We start from the raw sequence: 19,538 nt of genomic DNA, 5'->3' as shown, positions 1-19,538 counted from the left end.
ACTGGATACTAAGTAGTGTATGTAGCTGAATTAATAGACATATATACATAGATGAGGGAAAGAAGGAGATGGAATGGAACAAAAATGTTTTGCAAACCTATTGTGTACCATGTGCTTTCACCCGAAGTCTCACATTTAGTGTGAGGTTGGATTAAATTTGTAATCCAATTCTGCAGGATTCCAAGATTGCTCTGCCCACAGGGCACGTATAATAACATTGGCTAATATTTATTCAGTGCTTGCCATGTTCCAAGTAAGATGCTAAACACTTTACATGCATTATCACATTCAGTCTTCATAAAATCCATTTGAAGTATTGTTATGACTCCTGTTTCACAGATGAGAACACTGACGCACAGTGTAGTTAAATAAATTATCCCAAGAGAGGGGGGGAGTCTGGATTTGAATCCAGGTTGTCAAATGTTTCCAAAGCCTTCACTATTGACTACTGCTATTAACTGTGACCTCACTACTAACCACTATTACAACTAAGTAAGAGGTTAGGGTTCAGCTCCTATGCAGTTACTACCTGTGTGAAAACTAGATTGGAAATGAAACATAGAAATAAAATTTTGAACTTTTCCTAAAGTAAACAGAGAAACAAAAAATAGACTGTAAATAAAGTTACTACTTATCACTCCTGGGAGATATGCGATAACGGTAAAAGCATAACCACTAATTATCTAAAGCACTGACCACTTTTAAGTATTCTTTCTAGGTGTGAAAAGAGCCAAAATCTTCCTTATTTCCTTCCTTCCTTCTTCCTTTCTTCATTTATTCATTCTTCACTCATTCAGTGAACATCCTTACACGGAAACTATGCTTGCCCTGGGGACACAAATGAATAAATCCCTACTCTGGAGGAGCATACAATCTAGAGACGACTATACTCCCCGATTCAGCACATAAAAGAGTGTGAGAAAGTTGTGGGTTTCCTTGCCAGATCTGTTTAACAAGTATTTATTGAGTGTCTATTAAATGCCAGGCACTGTGCTAGGCCCTGGGGCTATCCAGGTAAATAAGACAAGATCCTAGCAGTTAAGAAGCACCCAGTAAGGAAGTCATCCTAAACAGTTATCTTCCCTTCCCTGTGATAAGTTACATAAGTGAACTTGGTAGGAGAGCACAGAAGAGAGGTGCTTAAACCCATCCTGGGGGCTAGTGGGATGAGGGAAATTCTGACACCTAAACGAAATTTTTATTAAGTCAAGAAAAGCAGAAATTAAAGTACTTGCAGTAATGGAGGAAGAGTACCCCAGGAAGCAGAGACACAAGTGAAGACATGGAGACGTGAAACAGTGTGACCTAGTGGGGAACTGCACTTAGCAGGGCAATGCTAAGTGAGAGCCAAAAGCATACCGTAGGGAGTGGGGAAAGTTCAGCTGGAGGAGTAAACAGGGCTAAACGGTTAAGTGTGTAAAATCAACTGAAAGGACCAAATGCTGGTTCTGGGAACCAGGAAAATGATGAATCTTTAAGAGTAATATTTTGCTCTGACCAAAAGATAAAGGGTACCGTTCTTTTGACGTCAGTAGATAGTCCACTTCCCTACCTCTCTTTCCCTATTGGACCAAACGTGGGGATTGGCTCTGAGGTCTAGACTGAAAACATATCTAATCCTTGGCTCGAAATAACCTATCAGCATATTCTTCTGCAACCTAAAGGTTTTTTTATTCCTGAATTTAAGAACTCAATCTCAGGTAAACTGTACTCTCTAGGGTGGCGCTCTGTAAAGCTGGCCATCGCAGAATTTCAGCAAAGAATTCAAGAATCTGGAGAACTGAGCTTGTTTTTCTTCTCTGCTACTGCAGACAGAAGACAGTTCATAAGCTTTCTGCCTCCAGGTGGGTGGCGATAGGATTCCTCGTCAAACCACTGGTCACCCTCTTGCATCTTCATTCAGTGCACAGAGCCCTTTGCCTGCAGCGGGGCTTGCTCCCTTGATGGAGAAAATACGGAATGACTGGACACCAGTAAAACAGGCACAGCTTTCTGGGTCAGAAGTTGGCTGGGAAAGGGCCCGGACTGCCAAGTAACTTGCAATGATGTCAGAGCCCAGCACAACCTGAAAACACCAGCCAGCCAGCCAACAAAAGCCTTAACAGCAACAGAAAAATCACAAAGCTGTGTTGCCAAAGCTGTTCTTTCCGCCCCCTACCCCTTACTTCGAATGGGAGGAACAGCGGGAAGAGAGTTTGTATTTTAAAAGACTCCCCTTCTTCCTCCCTCCTTCTTCCTTTTGGTAACAAAATGTTAACTAGCGAGGAAACAGTTCTCCCGGTGAGTCCTGCAGCAGTTCCTTGGGGTGTCTTTTTTGAGTTCCTTTTCAAGGCTGTCAGTGGAAGTTTTAGAAATAACTCAGTACAGGGTATTTTTCCTAAATGTAAACATGTAACTGTGCTGAGGAGAAAGCAGGAACCATTGAGGAAAGGAAAATCCTTTCTCTGCCCCCTTCTCCTCTCATTCACGGTAATTAACCATACTCAAATGAAAATTAAAAGTTTGGCGGAAAAGCTCCCGTCTTTCTTTTTCTTTAAATGAGGGCATCATGGTTCATTCCGGCCATTTAGACCCCTCAGTGATTCATAATTCAACTGGAAATTTTAATAAAACACAGCCTGTTCTTGGATATGAAGTTTGGATTAAAATCCTCTTGTTTTTAAGTATGTGACTTTTTTCCTTTCCTTTGTGACAGTCAGTTTGAAATGATGTCACTTCAAGGACATTTTCATTTCTCCCAGAACATATTACACGACACACTTGCCTGTAAAACCGGCTCATTAGCCTGCAAAATTATACTGTACTGAATGGCTTTCATTCAAAGTAGAAATGGGATTTTTAGTAGGCAATTTCTGTATTTTATAAAGATAAAACAATGTTTGATTGCTTCTTCCTAGCTGTTTTGCTTAGTGGTTGTAAAGAGAAATTGGGGCGGGGGACGACAAAGGTAATATGGGGGCGGGCTTGTAAGGATGTGCTTAAAAAATAAATCTTAGATGAGGAAACTAAGGCCTAACTTTACGGAGCAACTGTGCCTGCAGCTCCTCTGGGCTGCAACGCCTTGTCCTCTAAATGTCTGGAGGAGAGCTCAAAAAAAGTGAGGGAGCGAAAAAAAGAGGGAAAGAGGTAGGAAAGCGAAAAGGCTGCTTCTCAGGCTGCAGCAGCCACCGCGAGCTGGATGACTGAGGCGCTGCAAGTCGCTGGAAGGAGCAGCTCTTGAGAGGTGGCGAGAGGGAGGGCGAGCAGCAGAGCGCCGGGGAGGAGGGACGCGGAGGCCACCGAGGGGTCAGCCGGGCCGCGGCGCCGGGCTGGGGGCCTCCAGGCGGCGCTGGCCGCGGCGCTCGGGAGAGGGCGAGCGCGCCGGGCCGCCCGCGCCTCCTGCCGTCCGCGCCCGGGGGTGGGCCCCGCGCCGCGAGCTGCCGAGTGCGGGGAGGGAACGAGGCTCCGGCTCGCCTGATGGATTGACTTGGAGATGGATCGAATTACACCATTTGCCGTGCCTCGATTTGTTTGGCTCCCGCTCCGTCCCGCTGCTGCTGTCGTTGTCGCTGCCGCTGCTGCAAGGACTCGCCACAGCGGTGGCGAGTTTCAGGATTATATCGAAGAAGCCAAAACCTAGAGACACAGGGATATATCTCTTTTTTTCTAATTTTTTCTTTATTTTTTATTTTCTTTTCTCCCTGAGCGTGACAAGCTTTTTTTTTTTTTTTTTTTTTCCCCTAAACCAGCCTCTCCCCCATCCCCCCCATGAGGTAAGACAGCCCTATAAAAATTTGCTAATGCTCTAGGCGCCTGGTGGGGATCGGACCCTGATCCTTAGAGCCTGAATTGCTTCTGGTGTATGTGTACGTGTGCGTATGCGTGTGTGTTGGCACTGGAGAGTCGATTTCTTTTCCAAGCTGTTCTCTCCGGCTGCCGTACCAGGGACGCGCAAAGGGCTGGAGAGGTTTGGCGGACGCGTCAAAACTCGCACTGCTGGAGGCTTGCGGGGAGGGGGCCCCTCAAGACTGTGCACCCACCTCGGGGGAAAAAAAAAGCGGAAGGAGGGAGCCAGCAAAAGTTTCTCGCCAGGCAGCGCCAGCTCTGCGCTCCCCCGCACCTTATCAGGGGGAACCCGGCTGCTTCGGTGCCGGGCACCACGTCCCCAGCCCGCGCGACCGCCGAGCCAAGGCTGAAGGAGCCGGCTGCGGGCTCCGCCGCCCGCCCGCCCAGGAGCCGACTCTGGGACCGCGGGGCCAGGCTAGCCGTGGATGGGCGAGCACCCGCCCGCGCCAGGAGAAGGGGCGCAGCTCAGCCGCCGACGGACGAGCGGCTCACGGCGGACGCCGGCTACCTGTCAGTGCGCCCCCGGGTCGGACGGCCCACCGGTAGCGCCTGTTGGCTAGGGGCGGGGGCTCGGGGGACTCGGCCCCAGCGCTCCAGGCTCCAGCACCGGCTTCTGCCCGGAGGGCGGCCACTTCCCAACCCTCCCTCTCCCCCTGCTGGCCAAGCGCGCCGCGGGCGGGCTCCGGGGCCCAGAGCTGCCCGCCCCCCACCCGGCGCCCCGTTTCTCCTCCCGGCCGCTCTCCCCCGCAACTTTCCGTGCTTTGTTCTCCGGCTGGAAATGATTTACGGAAGCGTCTTGGACACGGTCTCCGCCAGGCGGCAAGTGCCCAGCGCTGAGATGTGTTACGTTCTCATCTACCCATCAATTATGGATGGAAACAAATAAGGAAGAGTCAATTTTGCATGAGCCCCTTCTCCGGCGGCGAGAGGCATTCTGCAGCCGGGAGGGAGCCGCCGCTCGCGTCGGCAGCCGCTGGCAGGGGGATGGTGAGGCGGAAGGTAGGGAAACTTTTATCTCCCGTCTTGACAGCAATGATGTTTGTTCCTGGTCTGCAGAAATTGATACCAGCAGCCGCCTTGGGTAATTTGGAAGGGCTTAAAGCTTCCTCTGTCGTGTATAACTCTTGGATTGAAACTAAAGGTCATAAAGGACTTGAAGGTGTGGATGAGAACTGAGTTTGAAAATGTTTTGTTAAATCAGCTCTCGGGACCACTGCTGTCAGGTGATTCTCTAAATCCCGATCTCGTAAAGAGCTAAATGTCATGGAGCTAGACAGGAGTGAAGTAGCTGTGTTATACGAACCCAGAGTAGTACTACTCATTCTGAGGTAACCAGTCAGCAACCCAAGTTCCGGCATCCCCACTCCTCAGCACGTTCAGCTGGGAGATTCACACAGAAGGAACAGTAGATCATTATTATAGATATACAGACTTTGCAAACAATAATCGGACCTTATGTCCATCACTGTGGGCCACGGCTTTCCCTTAAAAATAACGGTAGTGTTTCCAGTTACTTGGGAGAAGAAATGTGTAGGGCAATTTTCCCAAGAGCTTCTGGCTCCTAAGAATTTAAGTCTGCAGTAAAATGTTTTAGTTGCTTTTTAAGGATTGTTCTTCCCTCTACTTGATATTTGGGGCAGTAACGTGGATGCTTTTATTTCAAGGCTGAAGTCCTGGGGAAAGATTTAACATTTTTTAATCTGGTTTGGTCTCCGTCCCTCAGAATTGGAGAAATAATTGTTTGGAGAAATTTTTCAAGGTTTCTTCCTTGTAGAATTGAGAAATCTTATCCCAGACAGCTCAAGGTGAAGATTTTACTATTCTTTTGGTGGTTTAACAATAGGTTTTGATGCTGGTTTATTCATGTTGTTAAAAAAAAATCCCCTCGCTCTCTTTGATAGCTAACTCAAGAAATTAAGTTGTGTGTCGTCACATTTAATGTAGTGGGTGACAGGCATGTTCTGTCAGGCTGGCAAATATTACACAAACATTTACGCTGGTTTAGCTGAATAGAAATTGCCAAGTAAGCTCTGAGATTTGGGCCTATATTACCATGAACTTAAACATCTTGAGGTAAATAAACATAGCTGAGTTTTGTTTTTAAAGTTAGTATCCATGCGTTGATTTAGGTCCCTAGACTGTGCTCTCAGAAAGACAAATAAATAACCCTGAGATTTCCAAATGGTGTTGTTTAGCAAACCATTTTCTTCCAGTGGTACATTTGGTGAAATTAACAGCCAGTTACTATTTCTTATTGGATTCTAGTTGTTGCCTGTCCTTGTTTCTGTTAGGGATGCTACATAGGTAACCTTTTTTGAGGAACATTTCTGTGATGCAGGACAGTGTGCCTGGAATATCGTGGCTTCTCCTTCACCAAACAGCTAGTTAACTTCAATTTGATTTGGATTTGTGGGCATTCTGCCCTCTTTCTCTTTATTTATTTATTTATTTATTTATTTAGGTGCCCTCTAATAGCACCATCTGGTCTTGTTTCCCCTCGTTTGGATGGATTTGAAAGATGGTTGTGACGCAAACCTATTAGTCCTTAGAGTGAGGGTAACTCCCTTAGAAATCCAGTAGACTTAAGTTCACTGGCTGCCTGCTAAACAGGAAGGATCTGTCCAGTAACTGTGCTCTGGGTAAGTAGGCCCCTGAATCCTGTGTGGTGGGTTCTATTGCATGAAAGGCACACAGACAAAGTAAGCAGGAATTGGAGCTTTGTTTCACAAAAATGCCCATAATTGTTAAGGACTTATTGAAACTGGAGAAGTTCTTCACTTCTTGCTGCTCCATCATAATAAGCCTTGGTAATTAGCTTAGTCATTGTTCTTGCATTTGAGTTTCACTAAGAGACAAAGAGTGAAAAATGCATCTGAAATAGGGTCATTTTTCACCCTTCTGATGCATTTTATGCAGAGTTAAGAGCCTGGCTGAATGCCTAACCATTATTGGTGTAACCGTAGGAGGTGGACTCCTTTCTTAGCATATTACGAGATAAAATATTACCTTTTATTTCAGTTAATAGACTTTAAGCCTGCCCATTCTAGATTCATTTCTAGAGGAAGCAAGAAGTGCTTGAGGTATGCCAGCCAGTCAGTATTTATTGAGTCCCTGTCGTTTGCAAGGAGCTATGCTAGCCAATGTTCCAACATCAGGTGAGGCAGACATGTTTCTCTATGTTCAACTTAAGTAAGAAAGAAGAATCCAGAGAGACAGAGAATGGCAAAACTGGATCATTTGGCAAGAAATGTAAATCTGCATCTTTTTTTGAAGCATGTTATTTCATCCTAAAGATTTTAAGGCAAGATTATCCATACCACATATTTATAGGGGGCCAATCTTCCTGCCTTTAACACTAATAGTGCAATGTACTATTAGTGTAATTCACGTGTTGAAACTGTCATTGGAGCAGGAGATCTTGCTTTCAATGGCTCATGTGAATGGAGACTTAGAGTTAAAATCTACCAAAGCCAGTGTCTTAGGTTGCAGCTTATTTTGTGAACAGCTGCCAACTTCCAGTTGTGGGGGGAAAAAGTGTGTTTTGATCTATTCCCATGACATGTAGAGAGAATGAAAATCATGTAACTATTTTAAGCATATCATAACCCTTTTCAGTGAAGGTGGCTATTGTTGGGCTAACTTTTCCTCCTCAGACCCTGACAAGTGTCAGTGCAGCTGATAAGTGAAGCTGCTTCCACTCTTCCCAGTAGGATAACTAGGAAACATTCTTACTTTGAAAAGCAACCGTTTATGTAACCAAGAGTGATCAAATCAGTGGTCCGCTAGATACCACACGAGGTATACTTTTCTCAAACTTTTCTTTTCTATTAAGCTTTTGTTAACTCACCCAGATTAGCATTTTAACAACCCTGAAGTGAACTTCTGCCATTCTCTCTACTTGGACACAGTATGTAGATCATCCATCATTCTGTCCTTGGCTACAACAGGCTGCTGGCTCTATCACCATTTGGAGCTACACAGAATCCATCCGACTGTGAACAACACAGCTGGCTACAGCAATTTTTTCTTCCACACCACTGGCAACATTGTCTGGCTGTGGTAACTAAAGTTAACACCCAGAACAGGAGGTTTCCAGTGTTTGCCAACCTGTGCTGGGCCCCTCACCCACTTCTGGGGGCACACCTGCAGAAAGGCCCTGCTGGCTTGCAGTGGCATGTTCCACTTAAGAGCGGACTTGCCTCAACCTTACGTGACCCACAGGAAAGCCTCTTTAGACTTGATACGATTAGACCACCAGAATTACAGAATTAGAAGGAGTCATTCACACACCACTCACCCTAGACCTTCAGAACTCAGTCTATTGAAAGGGGGAAGAAAAGAACGAAATAGCTTTTAGCCTGTGATCCCAAATGACTGAAAGCAGAAAAAGACCCCTGTCTAGTTCTTTGGAGAGCTGAAGTTATCATTGCTTCATCTTTTTTCACAAAGAACGTGTGATGTACCTAAATCTGGGACCCATGAGTAACGGAACCCAACGCTTTCTATCACATTTTTTGGTTTGTTTTCTTCTTTTTACTCTATAAGATATCTGTTACAGTAGTCATTGCTTGTTAAAGCAAGAATGGCATGAATTAGGTGGACATGTTTATTAGGTTATGTTGCCAAGCTTTAAAAAAAAAAAAAAGACTTTTATAATTAGAAGTACTGCTTTTGGAGTTTGATGTGGGAAGGGGAGACTGCCTCATATTTTGGTGGGAGATAGTCTTCTCACCTCTCTTCCTAATGTTTACCAATGAAATCAGCCACAAAACAGCTGAGATGCTGTGACGCTCCTGCGGATGACGATGATGGAAGAGGAAGAAGAGAAAGCAGCAACCACAACAACTACCCTTATTGTTAGTCTGCTTGCTAATTTCTAGGCACACACTAAGATCTTTATCTTAATTACATCATGTAACAAACAACTGGGGTGGGTGAGGCAGATTCTGTTATTATCACTGCTTTATCAAAAGAAGAACTCAAGCACCTGAGAAGTCAAGTCACTTTCCTGAGGTCTTAAAGCAGGGAAGTGGTGGAGTCAGGATTTGAACTCAGGTCTCCCTGACATCTCAGCCCACCATGTCATCACTGCACTGAATTGTTTCCAGGAACATAGATCACCTTGCAATCTTCTGACTCCCTGATATTTCTGACATTGCTTTTTCAATAAAAGAGTCATACTTTGAGGGAAATCTTTGTATTGAACGAAATGATATGTACAGAATCGGTATGCTCTTAAGTTTTAACATTTCTCTAAACTAGATCATATTGGCGTACTCTTCTTTCATTTTTATTCCTGTTGGCCAGATAATTAATGACACGCTCTTCTTTTCAAGTGTCCTAGAACAGCATCTTTTCCCACCATTTTTCTCCATGTTAGGCTTTCCTGTCCAAGATTGCATGGCATAGGACAAATGGCAGTATTCATCGCCACCAAAAAAGTGCTTCTAAGTCAGGGTGCGATGGACATTCATCTCCCTGATCTTGGCAGGTGAAGATCGGTTATGTATCTCTGTCCCATTTCCCAGGAGTATTTATGGGCCCCATCAGCAAAGACAGTGAGGGCTGCAGCTGTTCAAGCATTAGTGGCACGAGGATGGAAATAGTCTTACTGAAGTTTGACTATGTATTATACTGTAATATACGTTTTTCTTACTTATGGTTGAGAGAGAATCCTTTCACCTCTGTGAGTAATCAGATACGTTGTTGAGAAATTGTCACCCATGCATCCGCATTTTTTGTTGTTCTTTTTTTTTTTTTTTTAATTTTTGGCTGTGTTGGGTCTTCGTTTCTGTGCGAGGGCTTTCTCTGGTTGCGGTGAGCGCGGGCCACCCTTCATCGCGGTGCGCGGACCTCTCACTGTCGCGGCCTCTCCCATTGCAGAGCACAGGCTCCAGATGCGCGGGCTCAGTAGTTGTGGCTTACAGGACCAGTTGCTCCGCGTTATGTGGGATCTTCCCAGACCAGGGCTCAAACCCGTGTCCCCTGCATTGGCAGGCAGATTCTCAACCACTGCGCCACCAGGGAAGCCCTGTTGTTCTTTTTTATTCAGGATTCCTATGGGAAGGAAAAAAAACAAATACACATTACCACTACATATAATGCTGAAATTTAAGGTTTTCAACATACATTTTTGGAAAAGAAATATGGGTTTTAAAAAGTCCAATATGTTGGTACATGTATAATAAGGCCTCAGGAAGATCTGCAATTACTTAGCCTATTATTGGAGTCTGTATTTAAAAATAAAGTCAGGAGTTTCTACTCAGCTGAGGAACTGGCACATATGAACGAGAGCAGATGAAGCTCTTTGAGAAAATAACACTTCCATTCCCAGGAGCCGGCTGTCAGCAGACCAGGGACTCAGACTCCCCCAGCGCCTACGTTGGCCTAGGCCTCTCTTGTCATTAGAAGGGTCTCTGGAAACTTTTTGGTCTGCAGAGTTGTCTACGTTTATCAGTAAGTCCCCAAACCTCCTGTGGGTAATTGGTGGATCAAGTAAATATATTTTTAAAAGCTATAGAAGAAGAAGAAAGACAGGCAGCAAAAGGGGGGATACAGAGTGTTGCAGTTGCTTCTGTTTTTGTCCTTGCTGGGGTAACCATTTGTTCATTCAGCTAACTTTTACCAAGTGTTGGCTCTGTGCAAGGAGGTGCCAGGGTGGGGAAACGGTTCAAAGAGGAACTGACATGGATCCAGAGCTCAAGGCTCTTACTAAGTGGTGTAGAAAAAACGAGGTACCCACATAGCCAAAATAAAATGGCGAGTGTCTTAAGTGCCAGAAAACACACACGGACCTATGGTAATTGAGAGGAGTGAGAAGTTATTTCTGGCTAGGGTGGTCAGGGAAGGCTTTGTGGAGCCGCTGATATTCGAGCTGGTCCTTGACCTAGGTAGGATTTGGACAGGTGGACAGCAAGGGTCAGTAGTGGAGGTGGTGAAAGGGAGGGCATTCCAGGCATAGAGAACAGCTTAGGCAAAGGCCCTGGGATGCGGGTAGGGGTCTAGGTCACTTGTCCACGTTTGGGTCCTGACCTAGACTCGCGTTTCAGGTGTGAAGAAGCAGTTTGCCGTGCAATCTACAAATATTTATTGAGTGTCTCTGGTCTACTGTACTTAGCCGATCAGCAGATGGCCCTGCGGCTTAAGCCATCAGAATGAATGGGATCAATCTTGTGATGATTCAGGAGTTTGCTCCGTGATCAGAGCTAAAACCCCACATCAACTGCCAACTGGTTCAGTGTTACACGGGAATATTGCAAGGGATCGTGTGATTTGCCTCGAATTACCCAGCAAGCTGGCTCCCCCCACAGAGGGGTTTAGCAGAATCAAGCTAGAAGGTTGCTGCTTCATGGGCTTTATTTTTTGCTTTAACTTGAAGAGACTCTAGACAGAGACTCTATAACAAAGAATAAGCTGCATACATAGATGTGGGTTTGGGGAGGATGTGGAGATAGGAAGCGGAAGAGAGAGTAGAAACTTGTTGAAACCATAAGAGAGGCATGAGTTGGACTCTAGGTGCTCGGTAGAGGAGCCCGCAGGCCCCATGAGGTTAGACTGCCTGTTCACGGCTGTAACTTAGCAGAGTGCGTGACATATAGTAGACGTGGTGCAGATATTTTAGTAAACGTGTTCATTGAGTTTAACTTTTCATTCGATTGTAGTTATAACCTATCATGCCTGGTAAAGTTCGCAAGCAATGGGGTTAGAGCTATGGCAGCCTTTTCCTAATAGAACGAGCGAAAAAGTGGCAGTAAACAACTTGGAGTTACTAATACTTCCTTTTAGAAAACCCCATCCTTGAGAGGCCCTGGGGATCCACCATCCCTTTTTGGGTCTGAGTTTTCATGATAAACTCACCCCCCATCAATGCCTCTCCACGACCCTACCTTCCCAACTCCCACACCTTCACCTTTCTCCCCTACCCCCACCACCCCCCCGCCATGCCCAGCCGTACTCCAAGCGAGGCTGTTTGGGTATGAGGGTTTCCAAGCCATCATTAACCCCTTGAGTTAACTTAAATTGTAATCAATCCACGATTAAATTTAATAGTGGAGGTGATAAGCTTCCTGGGAGGAAAGACCGGAAATTCTCTGTAGTATAAGCACGTGAATACATAACAAAGGAAAAATAAAATGAAAACAATCACATTGGGGAATGGTTAAGCCAATTGCTTTGCCAAGAATTGCTCCAGTGGTTCAATTTTCCCTGGTATGTTTAAGTCTTTTACAAGTTAATGGTTACATGACAGACAGTCTGAGAGAAGACTCTTAAGTCTGAGGAAACACTGCCAATGAAAGATCAATGAGAAATTATAAAATAGGTCAAGGGGGAAAAAGGGTTAAGCATATACAAATTCAATATTAGGGACTTTTCAGGAATATTCCAGTGACGTAAAGCAGAGAATCTAGGATCTCTCCAGAATGCTGGATCTAGGAATTAGTATGGCTCCTACCCAGTTACTTTTTGAAGTGACGGGTGTGCTGCGTCCCTGCATAGAGCACAGTTGCTTTCCAGACAAAACCTAAAATAAACTGGCCTGGCTCAGCTCGACTAATAATAACAGCTAGCCCTCACCGTGTGCTTACCAGGTGCCGTGGCACTCTGCCTAGTACTTTAAATATGTTACCTAATTTAATCCTCATGCTACCCTTGAGAGTGTGGGACTGATAGCTCCCTCAGAGTTAGCATTTATGAAGTGCTGACCATGTGCCTTATACTCTTTTAAGTGGATATATTAAATCATCTGATCAGAATTCTTTGAGGTGGGTACTATTATTAATAATATCCTCAGTTTACACAGGGGAAAAACTAAGGGATGGGAGATTAAGTAATTTTCCCAGGGTCAAACAGCTAATGAGTGGTGGAACCAGGGGACTCGGGTCCATGGGAAGCAACTTAGTAGGGTGGTTAAGGATATGAACTCGAGCCAGCCTGTTGGGGCCTGCGTCCTGGCTGTGTGATCGATTGGCTGTGTGATCTTGAGCAAATTACTTAACCTTTCTGAGCCTCGGTTTCATGACATAAAAGGTGGATGATGATGGTAGTACCCACCTGGTAGGTGTTGTGAGACCTAAATGAATTAAGATTTGAACAGCACTTAGAATGGTGCTTGGCTAGCAGTGAGTGCTGTATTTATCTCAGTGTCTGTTAAGTAAAAGTAAATGCAATCTGGCTCCAAGGCCCGTGCTTTTAGCCCTTATACTATGCAGTCTTTTCACATGTGATTTTATCGTATCTCCTTGACTGATATATAGACCTTGAAGCCAGTTTTACAACCAGCTCTTCTCTACCACCACCCACTACACTTGCCACAGATTCAGCCAGACTGGAAAGGGGAATTTGGCAGGAGAGCTCCAGGGGCCTAGAGAGTCACCTCAGACCTTGACGCCTAGCTGCCTAGCCCTGACCCAGATATCAGCCATTTCAGATTCATGATGTCAGAAATCTGGCTTCCTCTGTTGGTTGGGCTGAAGGACAATGTGTTCTATGCTGGTTGCTCCCTAGTCTGATTAAAACCTGAATAACACCATGGAAGTTCAGGCCCTCTCCTAACAATTCCTGTCATCACCCACATCTTTGATCTCTACCAGTGGTCCTCAAACTTTAAAATTTATCAGAATCACATAGCACTAAAATGCAGATTCCCAGGGCCCCAGCACCAATGGGTCTGTGTTGCTGGGTCTGGAATGGGGCCCCGGAGTCAGCATTTTCAACAAACTCCTCAAGTGACTCATATGCTATGGTCCCTTGACCACAATTTGAGAGACAATGCTCTGGTGTAGCCAGAGTTTCTCAAACATCAGTGCACCTGCAGATTGCCCGGCATCTTGCTAAAATTCAGATTCCCATCAAAGCCAGGTGCTAGACTTCAAGGCTAGTGTTGGCAGGCCACTAGGTAGTAGATCTCAAACCTCTTGCCTACAGCACAGGGTGAATGGTTATGAGCCAAAGGCATCCTGGCCAGCTCATGAAAGAGTAAGAAAGTAATAAAATCTGCTCAAAGCTGCCACTTTTTTTTTCTAGTTTGCAAAAGATCTTCACAGTGAGCAGAAATTAAGAAAGAAAAAGGACACTCACTTATTTCTGCTGACTGGTCTATATCATTTCATAAATGGAGTCCTGGGCCAGTATTCATAGCAACAGTTTTTGATTTAATGATAAACTGAGATAAGGGTAATCAAACTTCATGCTTCAGAGCATCAGGTGATTGCCTGCTGCGGTCAGGATGGAATCTTTTCCCTTGTGCTTTGCACAACTGACTAGATGCATTACAGAGAGGCCTCGGGCTATGCTTGCAGGAGCTGGGGCAGGAGGCCCTGGCAAAAAACACGGATGAATGAGATCACATGGGAAATGGTCTTGTGTGGGATGAACAACCCCATCATCTGGCCTTATCATTTTTGTTTTATGTTAGGATTCTACAAACCCTGGGTGTATATTTCTATAAACCACATGATGAAATTGGCAGCCTACTGTATCTGGAATCAGATGACCTAGACTCCAACTTTGGCCAGTAGTGGGCTCTCTGAGTGACCTAAGGAAAGCACTGTCTCCTCGGAAGCGCTGTCTCCTCATCTGTGGACTCACAATTATAACGAGCATCAAATAAGACGTTGTTGATAAAAGGGCTTCGTAAAAACCAGATAAGTGCCGCTCAAATGTAAGGGATTATTATGATACAATGAATTATACTTTATGGAACCACCATTTATTACAATCACAATATATAAATCTCCTCTCTATATAATGATATCATGCATAATGACAGTGAACATTTATTGAGTTCTTCATCTCTGCCAAGCACTAAAGAGTTTTATTTACATTCTCTTATTTAATCCTCATGTCAGCCCTTTGGGGCACATCCTTTTTTTATTCCCATTTTGTAGATGAGGGCACAGATACTCAAGGAGCATAAGTGAGTTTCCTTTTGCTGTTGTAACAAATTACTACAAACTGAGATGTCTAAACAACACAGATTTATTACCTGACAATTCCGGAGGGCACAGATACTCAAGGAGCATAAGTGAGTTTCCTTTTGCTATTGTAACAAATTACTACAAACTTAGATGTCTAAACAACACAGATTTATTACCTGACAATTCCGGAAGTTTGAAGTCCCAAATGTGTTTCACTAGGCTAAAGTCAAGGTGTCAGCAGGGCTGTATTCCTTCTGGAGGCTCAACGGGAGAATTCATTTCCTTCCCTCTTCCAGATTCTAGAGGCCACCTGCATTTCTTTGCTTGTGGCCCCTTTCTCCAAATTCCAAGCCAGCCATCATATAACTCCGTCTTCTGCTTCCATAGACACATCTCCTTCTTGGATTCTTCTGCCTTCCTCTTCCATCTTTTAAGGACCCTTGTGATTACATGGAGTCCAGCCAGGTAATCCGGGAAAATCCCCCTATTTTAAGATCTCTTATTTAATCACATACGTAGAGTCCCTCTTTCTGTACATAATAGCGTATTCAGAGGTTCTAGGGATAGGGCATGGACATCTTTGGGGATGGATGGGGACATTATTCTGTCTACCACAGTTAAGTATCTGCTAGGAGCACACAATGGCAGCGTCAGAATTCATGGCCAAGCCTGTCTGACTTCAAAGCCCATGATCTCAACCACTCACTATAAAATCTCCTCAATTCAGTCAGTGAAAGAAACAATAAAATCGCAGAACATAAGTAGTGAGGAGGGCCATGTTACTTTTAGAATAATTAGTTGGGGGCTTTTAAATATCATTTTAGCAGTAACAACAGAGAAATTAACCTTACTGATCTCCATGTCCAACTTTGTACTAAGCATTCTATATATATAGTCATTCACTTTTTTCTTGTGAGGTTGAATATTATTTACCTGGTAAATGAATTGACAGGGTCCCTGAATCCAGTTGTCTTTCATGGGGTGACTAAATAAAGAGCATTTGGGGGACCAGGGGACCATTTTGGAGGACTATACAAAGGTGTTTTAATGGAGCTACTGGTCCAGCAAAGGATGATTGACAAAAGGTGATGGATATAACCAGACCATCCTTTGCTGTCTCTGGCAGTGTCTCTTGGCCAATTGGATGTGGTTCCTCAGGTAGCACCTACCCTAGCCCATCCACTGATAGCCAAGACCGTCTCCAACTTATGAGGCTTGATGTCCTCAGAGGTCAATCAGAAAATCGGGAGCCTGTGTTTTGCTAAGAATTGTAGAAAGTTATCATAGATCTCTTTCCCACTCTCTTACTTTTCTTCTCTCTCTCTCTTTCTTCTCTTTGCCACAGACTTTGCTGATTTCTGAGGCTTAATGTAGTTTTAAAGTTCAAAACGTGCACCCATCACTGAAAAGGTGTGAGAGGACAGAGCTGGAGTCTGGAAACCTGGCCTGGCTCCTCTGTTAGCCCACCAGATAGCTCTGGACAAGGCCCTGGCCTTGCTGGCCCTAGCGCTCTCATTAGAACAAAGTGAGGTCGGGATGGGCACCAGAGACAGTCTAAATGATTTCTAGGTTTCTTTCTAGTAGTAGGATTCCTTAATGATATATTTATCTTCATATTTTAATTGCCTCATAGTAGCAAATCTAATGGTGATTTACAAAAATATGAATCCACTTCGTGAATGTGCATATAGCTATCTGTACAAAGAGACAGACACACAAGTAGTCCAACTTCGCCAATTTATTATTGCCATTTACATTTTACAACACTTTGCCCTTTTCTTTCGAGATCACTTAAACTTCATTGCTGCTAATATAGTTTTTAGACTCAATTTTCAGAAATACATAGATAATATTTTCAGTTAGCAGTAATTGCACCTCATTCAACTCTCAGGGGTTGATACGCTACCATTGCACAATTTCCCTGTAATTTTCAGTTACTTCCCTGAAGAGCCACTCCCCATGGAATGTGTAGGACAGACAGGGCAAATGAGTTTCAAAGTAGAGAGCCAAACCTGATTGGTAGTAGCTGTTGCGTCTTGTGTTGTAGAAACTTATGGGGCTACATCTAAGGTCAAGGAGAAAAAGGATACCTTGACTGATTTGCAAAGTCTTCTGTGAAAAAGGGAGAGGGCATGGTAACCTCTATACAACAAATTCGCCATCTTTGATTCAGTATTTTCTTTGGAGACACATATCCCTCTTAAAGCACTCACACTCATTAATGATCTCTATACAGATTGATGAGTAATTTAATGCAGATGTCATCTGGCACAATGTCTCAGAACCGAGCTTGAAAATAAGTAACTCCTAATGGATAAGGAAACTTGGTAATGATTACTTTTGCCAGTTCTTACCATTTGCTTTATTTTGTTGCTATTCCCTCAATTATGAGGGAATATTTTTAACATATTTAACTATTTTATCAGAGACTCAAAAATGTGATGAATGATTGTGCTACTACAGATAACACCTTCACCGTAGATGTATAAATGTGGACATATATAAAAATAGAACAGCACCACACATACACACAAACACATACAGAGGTTTTAAATAACTTTTCAAAGTCAGACAGACATAGGTTGGAATCCTGCCCCCTATCTGCTAACTAGATGTGAGAAATTGGGCATATCACTAGCTTCTCCAAGTCTTAGTTTACTTTTCTGTTAAATGGAGAAAATGTCCCTTAAGAGATGGGAAATAAATTAAAGCTAATGCATGGAAATTGGCCAGCTAGGTCCTAGAACACAATAGGTGCTCAGTCATGTTGGTTTTGGCTACAAATAACAGAAAACCCAACTCAAAATTGCTGAACAATGAGGAAATATAACATTAAGTCAATAATAATAAGTCCTGAGATGGGGTGGCTCCAGGGTTGATTAATTCTTTGGCTTAACAATATCATCAAAGACTCAGGTGCTGTCTATATTCTCTGCCATTCTCATCCTGTCAACCTCCCCTTGGCTAGCTCTTTTCATGTTCCCAGTAAAACTGGCACATTCTAGGCGAGAATCCAGCAGATCAAGAGACCAAGAGTCCCTAAGAAACCTTTCCTAGTACAGACTCTCCCATTGATAGAATCATGACACCTGCTCACACCTGTAACCTAAAGCAGCCTTGGGCAGGAGAATGGGACCACCACAATCGACTTACATGGAGGAGACGACTGGCTTACCAGTGGGTGCATGAACAAAATACAAACTATTTGTATTTATACATTGTTATATATGCATATTATGTACACACAGTGTACATGACATAAACATATTCATGAGTGCTTTCAAGCTATAAAACTTCAGTGCTTGGCCAGAAATATTTTTCTGCCATTATTTGAAAATTTTATGTCCCTAGAACAGCATTTTCATTTAATTAGGCAGTTAAAAAATATAAAAGATATGACATGGGAGGACAGTGCTACAAAGAAGTGGACAGAATATATCAAATGAATTTGCTCCCATATTTTTTTCTTTTTCCCCCCCTGTGACTTGTTTTAAATGAGAAGTAAGATACCCCTGCCAGATTAACACTTTGAAACATCATAATAAATACAAGCCATAATTATGAAGCCACTTTTATCTCTTGAGAGGTAGAGACAGAAACACTCTTCTTCTTTTCAACTCTGAGATAAATGTGAATTTATAATCCTGAAAGTTACCCACATTTTTTGTCTTTCTTGTCCCTTAATGAAATATACTGCAGACTACCTGAGTGGAAATCTTAGCCTGGCTAAGTCTTCCTTCACTCTGTACTGTTCAACCTCTTTTCCTGATACAGTAATGCAGTAAATCAGATCCTAAGGCCCCCGAAAATCTGGATGAGAAGGTTCCTCCTTTACCTGTCTTTGTACGACTTTGCAATAAGCTATAAAATTAACCACCTAGATTTTCAGTATCAGAAATTTCTGCTTTCAGTGTTTTATGGCTGCATTTTTGTTCATGAAAGGGAAACTTCACTCAGTCCTTATCAGATAAAAGTCTCATTCCTTAAAGGAAGCAGTAGCCCTTGCTCTGCTGTTCTGTGTATACCCAACCTTCCGAAGAACTATTAGTCTCCAGGAGTCCAAATGGTCCTAAGGTCAAATTCTGATTCTGATTCTGCCATTCAACCTCTTGGAGCCTTGTTTTCCTCACTGGAAAATCAGGATAATATATCTACTTCATAGAGATGTTGTGGTGAGGTCTTTCTTCAGGAGGAAATATATGCAAAGCATTGAGCATGGTATCTAACATAATAAAAAACTCAATAAATTATAGTTTTGTTATTACTACTGTTTTCAAATCAGGGATGCTTGGCAATATGAAATACTCATATCTGAAGTATTTTGTGGATTTTGCACATGGATAGGTTCCATAAAATATATCTGGATGGCTACTTCTAAACACACAAAGAGACAGAAAAAAAAAAAAATGCAAGACCATTTCTGCTAAGAAGTGGCATTTCTTGAGCACATAAAAGCATGGTAATGCTACCACATGTACACCTTGCTGCTCACATTTTGGACATGGTTCTGGCAACTTATTTACGTTGGGGCTGGGAAATTTTATTATGTTGTGAAGTATTTTCAGAGTATGAATTGCATCACTTAAATAATGGACCAAGTTACTCACAGTGACTTACTGTATCAACTCAACCTGACCCTGGGTCTGAGTTGTAATTTTCTAGGCTCATTCCCTCACTCATTCATATACACATTCATTCACTTATCCACACAATAGATAATTTTTGAACATATTCAGTGTTCAAAGAGCTTTTCTTCCCCTTGGCCTTCAAAGAGTCAAAGTTTAGTAAATAATGAAA

At 43.4% G+C, this 19,538-nt stretch overlaps 1 protein-coding gene across 7 annotated transcripts in view; it reads left to right on the top strand.

The window, feature by feature from the left end:
* The first annotated feature begins 3,408 nt into the window (after positions 1–3,408).
* SEMA6D (semaphorin 6D) overlaps positions 3,409–19,538 on the top strand; it is a 55,996-nt gene continuing 39,866 nt past the window's right edge. For 5 of the 7 annotated variants that reach the window (XM_059913366.1, XM_059913362.1, XM_059913363.1 and 2 more), the window contains exon 1: positions 4,601–4,824. In XM_059913366.1, coding sequence (XP_059769349.1) covers positions 4,698–4,824 — 127 coding nt within the window. In that variant the 5' untranslated portion in view covers positions 4,601–4,697. Of the gene's footprint in view, positions 3,753–4,600; positions 4,825–6,443; positions 6,465–19,538 lie in introns of those variants that run through there. The other 2 variants (XM_059913364.1, XM_059913365.1) reach the window with 2 other exon arrangements.

The sequence above is a fragment of the Balaenoptera ricei genome, chromosome 2 (assembly GCF_028023285.1).
Source record: "Balaenoptera ricei isolate mBalRic1 chromosome 2, mBalRic1.hap2, whole genome shotgun sequence".
NCBI lineage: Eukaryota > Metazoa > Chordata > Mammalia > Artiodactyla > Balaenopteridae > Balaenoptera > Balaenoptera ricei.
The sequence above is the reverse complement of the archived record's forward strand: the minus strand, read 5'-3'. Positions and strand labels throughout refer to the sequence as shown.